The following is a 14,872-nucleotide window of genomic DNA, read 5'->3' as shown; positions in this document are numbered from 1 at the left end:
GCCATTTTCTAAGCATGTATAGTTTCTTTAGTCACCTGTCTTTTACTTTATTGTAAAACAGTGTTTTAGTATTGTGCTGTAAAAATATTTCTTTTGTTTGTTTTCTTTACAATTGATAGTAAAAAAAGAAATTAGCAAATTCATTTTTGGCCGTGTTGTAGTTGTCCTGTTTATGAACTTTATTTCAGAATCGTGAAAAATCATACACTGGCAGTTTCTAAAAGCGGTAAACTAACGTTCTTTGCTCAGTGAATTATGTCCATGTCTGGCTGTGATTTGTCTTTGGAAAATACGTATCCTTGAAACGAGACCCAAGCTTCTTGTTCGCTCTGAATTGTCCTTTGGTTTCTATGAAACTTGTTCTAGAATAGCGTTTTAATTGCATGTTATTCGGGTGCTTACCATTTGTCAGAAGAAAGTGGATGAAATACCCGTTCAAAATCAACAATCCAACCGAACAAGATGGCACCTACCGTTTTGGATTATAACTTAACTAAAGCAAAGCGTGCGCTCTGATTATTTGATTCATCGTCTACTATTTGCTTATGGGTGTACGCTATGGCGTTTACCTAACCCTAACCCTAAGTTTTAGGGTTTTCTTTTGCCTTGAGGAGAGACTGAAAATGGAAAGGAAGCACGGATTTGCTCCAAAATAACCGTTCATTTGACTCAGTTTAAACCAGCATTTTCGGTTTTTTTCTGTTAAACAGTAAGTACCCTCGGAATTAGCGACTTCAAAATCAGTCCTCACAATGTAATGACTGATGCTGTTGCCGTTTCTTCCCATGTCAAGCCCATAAAATACATATGTAACGCCAGCGTGTAACCTTTCGAACTTGTCCCCCATATGATTTTCAGCATCTCAGAAGAACACGGTTAAAATATTTCGAATGTGGCAAATTTCAATGTTTTTTTTTTTCTGCACCCGACTCTTCAGATATTTGTTAGCGCTACTAACTTAGGGCTTTCTGATGAACTGTTAAAGGAGCTCTTGACGAGCGGGGTAGTGGTGGGGGTGCTGGTCTGCCGGGAAACGCGGTAAGTTTTTATGCACGACTTTTTCCCCCCTGTGTGGTATCTTATCCACCATTCAATGCAGGAATTTCTTGTGGGTTGCTTACTGTACATGAATTTTTTTTTCCGCCCGATTTCCCTACCCCTAGCTACCCCGACCCCCGATACTCATTACCAGAGCTCGCGCGCTTCGTGTGTGTCACGTTCGTCACGTGCCGTCATCGCGACTAACATGGCGGACATAGAGCCTATTTTTCCTGGGCGAAGGGAAGGCTGTTTCCATGCAAGCAGAGGTCTGAAATGATTATTTTGACTTTACCCCAAGCCTCGGTTACAATTCTCATGTTTGAGGGTGGAAAACAGTGATTATAAGTAAGCTGTCAGTTGATGTACGTATGTTGAATTTTTGCAGGTCCGTTTCGTTTCATTCTCCTTATGTTCACGTGCATGTTAACATTTGGATCGTACTTTTGTTTTGATATGCCAAGGTATGTCCCTCCATTATAATGCTACTAGAGTTACGTATCTGAGGTTAAAATCGAGTATCGCATTCTTTTACTTGTTCTATAGTATTTTTAGAAAATAATTGAAGCTGGCAGGAAATAATAAATATTTCCTTTCCATTGCAGTGTCTTACAGGCGACTTTTACAGCGGTAAGTGTTTTGTATCTGGGAACACAAATTATTTACCTCCTTATTTCAGCACTGTCCAGTTAATGTTAAATTTGTGATAAAAACACTTCATGCTAGTTTCAAGTCATTTATTGTTTAATTAAAGTGCCTATGAAGTAAAAAATAATTGCTGCTTATTTGACAGGCTTTTCAAAGTAAAGAAGAATGGCATTTCCCTTTTTGGAATATCTTTTTTCGTTCTAGAGATATTTACGTTTTTGTATTATGCAAATGAGAAAAGTGATGATGTCATAGGTCGTTCCACTTGAACAGTAAAACACTGAATCAAGAATATCTCTAGAAATATTGGAGCAGTGTTCTTCAAACTTGGCACCACAAATGTGCATCACAAAAGAAACAGAATGACACCTTCTGTGTTGTTGCCATGGCAACACTTTTGGCTCCAGTCTCTTTCTGTGAAAAACCAAATATGCCAATTTGCAACCCTTCAAAAAGGGACAGAGGGTCTTGCTCGGAACACATGTGATTCCCATATTGTCTTAACTCTCCCCATTAGATTGTTGGGAGTGGATGATCCTTGTTTAAGATAAAATCTGGTAATGTTAGTTTTAATTAAAACAGGACCAGCGGCATAACTGTTGTCATGGTGACGGCACAATGGGTGTCATTTTGATTCTTTTCTGATTTACATTTCAGGTGCCAAGTTTAAAGAACACTGCTTTAATATTTCTAGAGATATTCTTGATTGAGTGTTGAACTGTTTTAGTGGAACCACCTATGACATCATCACTTATAATACAAAAACGTGAATATCTCTAAAACGAAAAAAGATATTCCAAAAAGGAAAATGCCATCCTTCTTTACTTTGAAAAGCCTTTCAAATCAGCAGCAATTATTTTTTACTTCATAGGCACTTTAAGGAGTATTTTTAAGGCAGGGACAAAACTAAATAAGAATGGCTACTATTCATAATAAGTTTTAACCAGTTTATAACTTACGCATGACAGATAGAATTCAAAATGCTGTTTGTTTGCTAGACTGCTGACAATATCTGTTGCCTTGTGATTGGCTAAAAGTTACAATTGGCAACACTACACTAATGTGGGTTCTTCAGGTACTCGTCAAATTCAAAACTCGTGTTCCAGAATCTATTACAGTAACTGTACAGTAATTTACCTTCAGTTAAGAGGGTGGCAAGGGGGGGGGTTACCAATCACGCATCAAGCCAAAGTTTTCTATTAAAACACGCATCATGGAGAATTTTTTTCACCAATCACGTGTCACATAAAAAGAAGTAAGTACATTGCCAATTTTACTTTCTCGACCCTAAAAGCGTCATTAAAAGGAGAACTCTGCTGATTCAACTACAGAAATGCGTCGACAAAAAATTTTCCAAACATTTTTCCTTGAAAATGACAGCTATTGCATTGGCCAAAACAAAAGTGGTGACCGGTACTGGAGAGCAGGAGAATCAGTCTGTATACAGGAGGCTCCTGGATATTCTGGGAGAGTTGGCACTATCTGTGAACAGGCTTCAGATTAAAATAGGGCGAGCAAAGCCTATGATCAAAACCTATGGTAGTCACTAATGAAGAAGTCTTGGGATGGTGACTACTGTAAGTTTTGTTAAGTCTTGGGATGTAGCTTTGCATATCCAATATTAATAGATTTGCTTCTTTTGTCTGTTTTTCTGTAGCCATTACATCCCAATAGCACAGGGAACTGTACAACTGTGGATGGTAAACCACCTGAGCTTGTGCATGTTAATGGAACTCACTGTACCAGTGGCCTGGACCTGAGTGAAACACAGTTTAATCTGCTTTATGCCATATATGCCTGGACGTGAGTAAAAAATAATTTTGTTGTGTGTATATTAGTACTTATGTTGTACAATGTATCATGCATTGTAAGACCTGAAAAGGCAACAGTGGTATGAAACAACATATTGTCAAACAAAAACAATGTTGATTTGATGTGCTCAAGGAGCATATGTTGTACTGAAAAGTAGTGATGATGGCATTCATCTGACTTCAAACTATTACCTGTTGATGTCAGGTACCCTGCTGGCAAAGTCGCTTCAATTTTTCGTCATTAAAAAGAATCAGGAAAGGGGATTTTGTTAGTAGGGTGAACACCAGGCCTGTAGCCCTTGTGCTGTTAAAGACGTATAATGATAGTGATAGCGATTGCGATTGCGATTGCGATTGCGACAGCGACAGCGACAGCGACAGCGACAGCGATAGTGATAATACTTTATTCACTCAGTTTTCCCAGCAGTATTTATAAAGTGAAGCAAACACCAGCGGCAAAAATACAGGACCACGTTTTTCTATTACATTGAAGATCACATGCAAAAATTCAAGCCCGTTCACAAAAATTTTTACATTATTTCTCAAAAACGAAGAGCAACCCAGCAAAAAAATTACAGGGCAATGTTTTTCAGCTGAAATGAAGGCCACGTGCAAAAATTCAGCTAATTTGGAGCAAACAAAAAAGCAACCAAAATTGTCACTTATCCCCTTTTATGACTAGCTTCTTCAACTATTGTCATTGCTGCTTCTTTTTTTCAGAAATGCAATAGTTGTGGTACTTGCTGGGTTTCTAATTGACAAGTTAGGAAATCCAAGTTAGTATTAATTTTACCGTTAGAGCAATATTACTCTTTTTCTTTTGATGTATAGTGCAACCCTACCGCAGAACAACTGGCATTACGGACAAGAATTATGATGAAATTATTTGTGCATGCAGCAACCTCCCTCTCCCTTGTTCTTTGATTGCACTATATGTTTGGAACCCTCTTTTTCTCATTTATCTTGTGTGCAGTTGATCTTGTTGGTATATCCATGTTTTCCGGCATTCCTTTCCATTTTTTCAAGCCACCCATCCATATCATCCGATACTGAAAAAACTTTTAATTATTGTATCCCTTAAAATACTGTCCCCTTTATTTGTTTGTGTGTCCATTCAAATGATCTTGACATAGTCCGCGTTAGTGAATTCCAGTCTACAAGAATTGTCTGAGCCAGGTTTTGTTTACTAAAGTTGCCTTACAGAGCAACAACATATCCTCCTCTTCCCAAGTATGGCATGACTGTTTAATATCCATTGTATCAACACCTGTCTTCTCATTTGTCAGGCTGTTGCAGGCTTTTCGTCTTGTCTTTCTTTTCAATATGCTGATAATGCTTTGAATTCATTTTTGTTCCCCACTATTAAGTTGGAGCTATGTTGTTTTCATCCATGTGTCTGGCTGGTACATCTGTGTTTGCTATCGGCTTGTACTTCAAGGGGACGTCAGCTATGTTCCCACTTTTTTTACTGGGAAGAATACTTTTTGGGTAAGTTACAGTAGTTGCAGAATACCTGTAAAACTGTGCATTGTGGTTATGAGACATGGATATGTCTGGACACTTGTTTATTGTTAATGATTGGTACATGGGATTCTAAATTGACTGGTTTGGGTTTGAGCTCTGGGAAAGATCAATGTGTTGTGTTCTTGGGCAAGACACAGTTCTCTCACAATGCCTGTCAATGCCCAGGGAAAACGGTTTCCAGCTGATAATAATGACAGTAACCTGACAAAATGCTGGGAGGGGGTAACCCAAATAACATGGAAAAAGGACTATTAGTATTAATTAATTTAAACAGAATTGGATGGTTACAAAAATAGTTAATAAACATTTCATGTCATCATACTCTTCCTGAATGCTTGTAACAAAAGAAACCATGCATGCCAGTAATAGAAGCTGGAGTTTAAAATTTATAGATGAAATGTTACAATGCATTTACCCAAAAATGTGATAAGGGAAATTGCAATCCAATTATTAGTAGCAACAAAATGTCATTCATTAATAATTTAAGTTGATGGTGTTTTTGTCCACAGATCTGGAAATGGCTCATTAACAAGTAAGAAACGTGCATCCATTCTTTTTAGTCAAAGTAGATACAAGAAAATGTAGTGTGTCATGAAAATGTATTAGTGTTTACAAATGTAACTTGCTTCATTGGGAGATGCATGTTAGTAGTACATGTATAATGCAATTTTTCATTTAAAATTATTTGTACATAAAACAGCTCTCTCCTCCTTGTTCTTTGTTTACAATTTGTATAGTCGGAACCCTCTTGATCTCATTTCTTGATCTGGTTGATACATTTGTGTTTTGTTACGACACCTCATTACTTTTTCTAAATCACGCCCTGGCTACCTTTGTCACCTTCACTACCCTGGCTACCCTTGCCACCCTTGTCACTCTCGCCACCTTTGCCACCCTTATCACTCTGGCCACCCTGGCCACCCTTGTCACCCTGGCCACCCTTGCCACCCTTGTCACTCTCGCCACCTTTGCCACCCTTATCACTCTGGCCACCCTGGCCACCCTCGTCACCCTGGCTACCCTTGCCACCCTTGTCACTCTCGCCACCTTTGCCACCCTTATCACTCTGGCCACCCTGGCCACCCTTGTCACCCTGGCCACCCTTGTCACCCTGGCTACCCTTGCCACCTTTGTCACTCTTGCCATCTTTGCTACCCTTATCATCCTGGCCACCCTTGCCACCCTCTCCACCCTTGCCATTCTGACCACCCATTAAACTGTTTTTTCTCCATAGTTGTCCAAAACAGAATTTCTGCTATGTGGTTTAAAGGAAAGGAGCTTGCATTTGCTTTTGGATGTATTCTGGCATTTTCAAGACTCGTAAGTTGATGATTATTATTTCATAGTTACTGCAAGCTTGTAATAGCCAGTTGCTGACTTTTAATGAAAGCCCTGTGTTGGTAGATGTTTCCACCAAGTGAAATATTAGCCATGTAGTTAATTTAATATTTTTTTCTTCTCATTCCATTTAGGGTAGTGTGTTAAACTTCTTTCTGACAGAGAGTTTTCATGAAAAGTATGGTCTTCAGTGGACCTTATGGGGAGGTAATGTATGGTGAGGACTGCTGGTTGACCCATGTCAACAGTATACTGTACAAAATTAATTTCATCACATTCATTGAATCGCATTGACGTCAAGTATCAGAGACGGTCGAGGCTCTCAGCGGCTTTCCAAAGGTTTGTTTTGGACTTAACTGGTGGAGCTATTTCTCACTCTTTTATGTCTATTCTTGCCTGATCCAGCATGTTCGGGCGGTGTCGGCTCATAGTGCTAGCAAAATTACTTAGTAGACTTGAGCAAGTTACAACTGTCTACACTCCAGCACTTTGCTGACTGGAGGTGAAGCTTTCCACTGTTTGTTCCACTTTCCATTTTTGTTATATATAGCATATAAACTGGTGAGTAAAAATTTAAAACCCTGTGTTCTGTTCATCCAGGGGCCATTCTGTGTGGGGTGGGTGTCCTGTGTGCAATTATAGCATCATCACTGGATGTTATTGGACTGAAGCAGTTGAACAAGGTATCCTATTTCAGAGATCTATAAGCTAGAATAATAATGTTGTAACTTAATTGTTCTGTAACAAAATTCTTAGTTTGATTAGCATATTTACTTGATTGAGTGCCATGCACTGTTTAAATTTTAGTGTTTTAGGGGCAGCATTTGAAACATTGTAACATTTGTAAATGATGGTAAGCAACTGAACTGAATGGAACCCTCTACTGTATTATTAATTTTTTCATACTCTTAAAGTTCATGTCCCAAGTTTCAAGTCACAGAAAACAGATGTTGAAACTATAGTACGTAGTCTGGATAAGTCAATTGCATTGTGGCAGGGAATTTTTACTCAACTTCTATACAGAGCCATTGAAAATTCAGAAATCTTCCAGTTAGAAAGTTAGAAAGTTAGAAGTCAGAAATTTTCTATTCCTCTGAAACATTTTTAAAAATGTGCTCCAGTTTCTCCATTTGTAACTGAGTAAAATTTGTTTATTTTCTTACAGAAAATAGAGATGGAAATTGAATCAAAAAGAGTGGTAAACAATTTTTGAGTTTGAGGGATGAGTTTATAATGTGGCTCACATTTTGTCTTAAAACTCCTTTGTCATAATTTTTACTATCCTTTGACTTATGTCTGGTTTGCAATACAAACAAGACATAATATCATGCTGCCTTCATTTGTAATAAAATCTGCCCATCTAATTACTACAAAATGTTAGATTTCTTGTTGTTGTCATGTCATTGTGTCAGGGCTTCCCTACATATCTTAGAATCAAACCGAAGAAAATTCCGATGCACACTCAGGAAAACTCTTTGCATGTTTCAGAGACTGACAGACATCAGGTACTTCAGGTCTTCGTTCTGGCTTCTAGCATTCTGTCTCATGTTCTTTTACAACGGAGTCTTCCCATTTATTTCTGATGCCAGGTAAACATGATTTTTTCAAGACTACTGACATATTTATTATACTTTAGACTGTATTTACAGTTTATGCATGTAGATAAAATTGAGCAGCTCCTGTTTTCCACTTAAGTTAGAGATTTGAAGGGAGTTTAGTGACCAACAAACAAGTGAAATTTAGTCTGGACCAGCAAGGCAACTATGTGCACCCTGGGAAGAGCTGGTCTTAATGGGGTGTCAAAAAAGCAATTGTGTTAGCTATACTGCTGTTTGGATCAGCTTGGAATGGGTGCAAAAATAATCATCCATCTATAAGCACCCACATCATTGTGCATATTAATTTTGATTATAAAAATGTCTAATTGGCCAAACTGATGTTAATTTGACTGTAAAACAGTTGAAAGAGACTTGGTCACATGCCACTCTTATGCCTTCATGGTCTTCTTTTTTTTATTGTCACAAATTTATTACTGAATATTTTGTTTTCAGCAAATTCATTTATGTGAATTACAATGCAACATTTGACTTTACCAAGAAAGAGTCTGCCTACATTGCTGGCAGTGTGTACATGGTGTCCATGTTATTTGGTCCTGTCATGGGCTTGGTTGTGGTAAGTCACACTGAACATATGTATTACAGTACAACTTGAACCGGGTCACTTAGGAAAGAGTTTACCAATCACAAGGCTTGACACTAACTTTTTACGTAGATTTCAAATTTTGCTTTCCATCTCAAAATTTTACTTTCCAAAATGGAGTGCAGTACTGTATCTCGATATATGGCAGATCAGTAAATGCTAGAATGGTGTAAACTTGGCCTTTTGAAGAGGGGAAATCATTGTCAGATGGTTATTTTTATCATTTGATTATTTTTTTTTATATATATATACACGTTTTTCCCATACGCCTTAACCGTAAAAGCTACTTTCCAGGATAGCTCAAAATTTACCTCCCAGATCGGTTAAGAATTTTGGTTCATTTTCGGTTTTTTACTTTCCAAGATGTAAATTTACTTTCCAGTGGAAAGCAGGTAAGTGTTAGTGCCAAGCCCTGAATCAGAATGTTGCTTGAGAGCAAAGGATGGCGATCTTCTTCTCAAAAATAAACCATTATTATTGAAGAATAAAGAATTGAAAGCCCAACAAAAGTGTGCAAGTTGTGGAGCTCACAGGAAACTTTGCCATTTGTTGCTGAGTTTTTTAGATCCTAAATTTAGTACCCCTTTTAATGGTTATGGTTTAGCTGTCGCAAAACAAAAATTCACATTAATTTTTTTGGACTGAAATTTATTGTTGTGATAATTGCCATCAAGGACTGAATCTGTAGGGTGTATACACAGAGGAGTTGATAGTAGCTCTCTTGTTTTAACCCCCTAACCCCACCCACAAAGTTGTTCGTTCCGCAACACGCGTTGTTCGTAAACTCGCTCATGCGCCAAAGCAAAAAGCCAGATAGCACCACTTGAGGGCAGAACTTGAACACTAGAGCCTGCTCGATGGCTAAGTTGATCACGTATTCATGTCAAACTAATCTTTACTTCATTCCACATAAAAAAGAGTTACGTTTTGATATGTTAGTTTTCTGCTAGGTGGCTCGGTTCAAGAAGTTGCACTGTAATCAGTTTTAACATAATTATGGAGAATTTGTTTTGTAAGCTTTTAAGACATAGTAGGGTTTTGTTCACTTGATTTGTGCAATGTTTGAATGCTCAATTAACTTGTGAAATAAATAAGAAACACATTTTTGATATCAGGAATTGCTACTAATATCTAGTGTGTATTATTTATCAACAGGATAATTTTGGCAGACGAGGGATTCTGATATTTCTTTGTGCATTCTTAACAATCCCCGTGTACGGATTTTTGGCATTTGCACCAAGTGTTCATCCTCTAATACCTACCATCTGGCTTGGTTTCACTTACTCTATAGCTGCTGTAAGTGAAAGGGCTCACTAGAGCCAAAGCATTTCTTAATACATAAAACAAACCAACTCAGCACTTAAGTTTGGGCAAGGTGCTCCATAAGCTTTAACAAAAATTGCCAGATATAGCGTGTGCCATGTCAGCTAGTTCTATCATAGCAATCGTGTGTCAGTAGCGTCAAGAAAGACCCAACCCACCCTACCCATGGGTCTCTTCTTTTTAGCGGTATGTTATCAATAAATATATTTTTGTTTGCACAGCCAGTCTCTCCCTTGTGTCTGTCATAGTGTGTGATGGTATATTAATGCTTTTCTTGAGCACTGTATTTCGTACAGGAATTTGTTTGGGCAGATCTTTCTTTTCTTTTCTCTGTCTTGAACCTGATGAGATGTAATATGATAATTGCAGATTATTCCAAGTTCTTCATTTCAGTTAACAATTGAACTGAGGGACAATATTATCTAAAACATACTTATCTCTTTTTTTTTTCGCTGTAGGCATCTCTTTGGCCTTCTTTCCCACTTATTGTAGAACAGGCAACTGTTGGTAAGTCTGGCCTATCTGGCTTCATGCAGTTCTTTTTCCCCTGTCAACGAAATATAGTGCACTGTATTTAACTTCAGAAAGATGCTTATGATCTCCACCTTTTTTAAGTCTATTGGAAGCTGGGGGGAGATGTGTCAGCCTAACGGTTAGTGCATTGGTCAGGGTTTGGGCCTAGGATGGGATCATTATGTTGTATTCTTGGGCAGACACTTCTCTCTCACAGTGCTTCTCTCCACCCAGGTCAGGTGTTACTTCTCCCTCACAGTGCCTCTCTCCACCCAGGTCAGGTGTATAAATGGGTAGCAGCACATAACGTGACAAACTACTGGGGGTCCTTCTTGTAATGGGGTAGCAGCCTATGCAGGCATGCTTAATACACCTAGCACTACATGTAAAATCATTGTTGCCACAGCCAGAACGTTTCAAAATTCCCTGACTTTTCCCTGATAAAAACACAATTTCCCTGACCAAATAAATACAAAGTATCAGTTATAAAAGCAGCTTCTAGACTCGTTTTACAGCCGTCCTTTCCTTTCTTTCTTTAAGACTGATAAGTTTTCAAAAAATTTTCGTTCTTCATTACGTAAAAATATTGTGGAGATCACAGAGGCCCCAAATGTTTCTACCAGCCTTCATTGGTGTTAAATTATTTCAATCTTCCCCTACTTTTCTTCAAAATTGACTCAAAATAAAAATTCCCTGACTTCTCTCTTACCTTGAAGAATTATTTTTTTCCCTGACCATTTCCTGACTTGTGGCAACCCTGAAAATAATGATAATGAAACACAGCTGCAGAAATGTTAACTTTATTTGAAGATACTCTTTGCAAACTGTGTATTTTATTCTCCTGAAGGAACTGCTCTGGGATTAACCACGTCCATTCAGATGATCGGTATGGGAATAGCCAACATCATTGTAGGAAAAATGCTCGATCTTATAATGTAAGTCTCTTTGCTTAGCCTTTCACTTTACAATGAAGGTGGCATTGCCTAGTGGTTAGGGCGCTGGATTTGTAATCCGGAGGTCCCGAGTTCAAATCCTTTTCCCTGCCACTGGTGGGTAGGGTGCTGGATTTGTAATCCGGAGATCTCGAGTTCAACTCCTCCATGCCACTAGATGGATTTGTGTTTGGTGATCCCAGATTCAACTCCACCACACTTTGTAAATAGCCAACTGGTCAGCCTCCCGCCACTTAGGATTTTTAACAAGTTTCTGTTTAATTTACTGTATTTGTTTGTTTGTTTCAGTGTTCACAATTAGCACAGCAGTGCTACACACTTGGACACTTAAATAAAGTGATTTTTTTTTTTACCTTAATTATATGATCCAACTAAAAACTGAGGTGTAAAGATAATTTTTTTCATCTGTTTCTTTCCAGTTCCACAGAAAAGTGGAAGTATGTTATGATTTTTCTCTTGGCAAATACTCTGGCCTGCGTAACCTTCGCTGTTTTAGTAAACATTAATGACAAAAGAAAGGTAATAAAGAAGTCTTTTCACGTATTCAGTCCTATCAGTTGTGCAGGTCATGGAAAAAAACATGAGCTGGTCACCGCCCCATAACGTACGAACCAATATTTTGCATTTTGTCAGTCTGAAAGACTGACTGAATGTTTTCAGAACTTTATGTTAAAACGTACAGTTGTTGTAGAGTTCACATACGTCTTTCAGGCTAGCGTGAAAGGATTATGTTGACATGACCTTGTAAAGTATTTTTCTTCTATCTCCATCCTTTGGATATTAAAAGTAGCTTGGAAAATTTAATACCTAATTGAGTTTCTTAGAATGTACTGCACATACACTTTGGCTGTCCTGAGGTAATTCCCAGCCAAACGTTGCTCCTGAAGTTTACGGTAGTGTGGCGGTTACTTTTGTAGCATGTGTAGCGTCACTTTTAACGTGTCAGGAGATGGGTAAATTGTGTATCACTGAGTGCATTGTCTTACCTAAGATAAGAAAAACAGAAGACTACACTCAGCATCACGTTGTACTTCCATTCACCAACCAGTGTGAAATATATGAAATTCAAGTATTGTTTTTGTTCCTAGGGTGGTGTTCTAAATCGATCACCAAGAAAAAAGGACGATGCATTACTGGAGGGTCCAGTCAATACTTATGGGTCAATCTCAACAGAAGGATACACTAATAAGGATGCACTTCTTTACGATTCATCAACATCCATCAATTAATTCAATAATGAAACCTACTGGGCCATAAGCAGTCATCTTCTGTAGTATTTTCTGAAGCTTATTCGTTTCTACTTGCAGTAAATATTAAATTGTGTATAAACGTGTTGCTGCAATTTAATGTTTTTGCAGATACAATAAGTGTGACCATTGAAAGCTGTTGAGCTGTACTTAATTTTGTTTTCTATCTATTTTTTTAGAATTCTACTAGTATACTAATGCAAATGCTGCGATCTGATTGGCCGAGCCATTGTACACTTTCAGCCATTAGTGTGCAGTAGCTTGATGTGGTCAAAAAATGGCGACGTCGCATCATTTCTCCGAAGTTTTGAAGGAACATTTAGAAACAAATGGATAATCAAATTCCTGAGAAGACTGAAAGAAGGATATTCACATTTTCTTGAATGTAATATCCCAAAATTGTGGGGGGAAAACTGATGAGCGGAGGCACACAGCCGCAAATTTCAAATTAAAATTTCGTCCGCGCGACTTTTCTAAAGCGTGAAGTTCAAAACGAAGACGGGGAAAAAATGGAAACCGTTGTTTGGAGCAAATTTCAGTGAGAATTCTTTTAACACAATTAGATCATTCGCTCTCAATCTCTATGAGGTGATAGTTGATTCAGCCCTCGGCCTCAGCAACTATCACCTCATGGAAACTGACAGCAAATCTAATTGTTAAGTACAATTTTATCCAAGAAATTTGCCAAATTTGTCTTAAACCCCTCTGACTTAAAAAAGGATTAAGGGTTCTTCCAGCAGTGATGTTTAAATATTTTTTGGTAACGTCTTGGGTGTTTTTTTTTTCTTATATTAATTCCATGAGATGAAGTTAATAAGAGTAAAACTGCAATTAAAGGTCATCTTGTCCTACATAAGAGCTAACCATGAGCTAAACATGCTTTTAACAGGTTCTAGAATTGTACTTTGCTTGAATAACTTGCATGGAAAATAATTGCTGATGATAATTAAGTAGCGTTTTGTAAAAAAATAATTATTTACCTGAGAATGTGTGGCGTTAACAGGCAGGACTTTTTGTGCATATTGCATGGTTGACTCAATTCGGAGAGCCACAAGGGTTCTAGGCTGTAATATCACTTAAGAAGGGAGAAATTTATGATGAAAGTGTGTGTTAGAATTTAGGAGTAATTTGTTACTCATAGTATTATGGTAACATTTTATTGTGAGATTGACAAATTATAAGGTGTCTAAACAAAGATATCTCTAGTAAAAGAAAGAAAACAAATTAAAATAATAATTAAAAGGTTACAGATTGTAATATTATTTACTTATTGAGAAATTTATCAATATTTGTAACTAACAAATAAAAAGATCTTGTTTCATTTAAATGCAACAAAAACAAATTTCAAAACTGAGCAGTGCTCTCATTCGTAACAAGCCGTCCGTAATTTGGTTTTGACAGAGAAAACCACTTCAAATGAGTATCTCAGTATTTATTCCAAGAAACGTTTCAACGAGTAAACAGCGCTACTTGATTGAGATCTATCTTGCATTCCCACCTGAAAAAAATTGCGTATGCCTAAGACTTAGATTCTTCGGCTGATTATCGAATTCTAAATTCTTTTGAAACCCACCCACAAAGTTCTCGGCTTACCACAGTAAACGCAGTATCGGAAAATGTCGGAATAAAACCAATGCAAGAAAACCTGCTCCTGTTTATAGCAAAACAAAGATTGCCGTTCTAAAATCGAGGTGAAATCTTCAAACACATGGTTCATCTTTACAAGAGGCAGTTTGATTGGTTGTTCTTAGCAGCCCCAATCTGATTGGTGTGATATACATCCCTCACTCTTCCAATGACCCACCCATAACAAGGTCCAACACAGGAAGTCTCACGGACTTCCCTTCACTCTGCGTATGCTCAGAGTCAAGTCTAACAAATTTGCCCCCCTCGTCCTCCCCCCCCTCCCCCCAGCTCGTACGCCTATGGCCACCACCATGTTAAAACTGTATAAGGCCTTTGTTCTGCCGCATTTTCAATATTGCTCCGCAGTATGGAACTTCGCTTTTGTAGCTCTAGGGACAGCGACAAACTCGAGACATAATATAAAAGTTTTCATGTGACATGAAATAAACGCCATCTCTTACTTCCTTTCCAGTCTTATACAATTTTCGATACTGTAGCTAGATCAAAATTATATGTTCGCAATAAGTTGCTTGCGAAAAATACTGCATAGCTACAACTAAGACCAAACGGACGGTTCTTCATCATAGCTGGTGACAGAAACAGAAAAAAAACAGGTAGGTAACAGGCTAGACCTGGAATTAGCGTCATGCTT

At 37.9% G+C, this 14,872-nt stretch overlaps 1 protein-coding gene across 2 annotated transcripts; it reads left to right on the top strand.

Annotated features, from left to right (window-relative positions):
• The first annotated feature begins 206 nt into the window (after positions 1-206).
• Positions 207-14,606, top strand: LOC145464571 (lysosomal dipeptide transporter MFSD1-like). 2 transcript variants are annotated; one of them, XM_081448506.1, is made up of 18 exons: positions 1,032-1,307; positions 1,427-1,502; positions 1,644-1,668; positions 3,344-3,489; positions 4,218-4,273; positions 4,865-4,985; positions 5,531-5,553; positions 6,256-6,341; positions 6,494-6,566; positions 6,960-7,042; positions 7,525-7,557; positions 7,848-7,948; positions 8,411-8,531; positions 9,714-9,854; positions 10,340-10,388; positions 11,242-11,329; positions 11,767-11,866; positions 12,436-14,606. In XM_081448506.1, the coding sequence occupies exons 1-18, from the start codon at positions 1,049-1,051 to the stop codon at positions 12,574-12,576; spliced, it is 1,722 nt and encodes a 573-aa protein (XP_081304632.1). In that variant the 5' UTR covers positions 1,032-1,048; the 3' UTR covers positions 12,577-14,606. The 2 variants fall into 2 exon arrangements, 1 of the variants encoding a protein (XP_081304632.1); XR_014041440.1 differs by lacking the exons at positions 11,767-11,866; positions 12,436-14,606 and having other exon boundaries at positions 207-1,307; positions 10,340-10,633; positions 10,676-11,328.
• Positions 14,607-14,872: the final 266 nt, after the last annotated feature.

The sequence above is a fragment of the Orbicella franksi genome, chromosome 12 (assembly GCF_964199315.1).
Source record: "Orbicella franksi chromosome 12, jaOrbFran1.1, whole genome shotgun sequence".
Classification (NCBI taxonomy): Eukaryota; Metazoa; Cnidaria; class Anthozoa; order Scleractinia; family Merulinidae; genus Orbicella; species Orbicella franksi.
The sequence above is the reverse complement of the archived record's forward strand: the minus strand, read 5'-3'. Positions and strand labels throughout refer to the sequence as shown.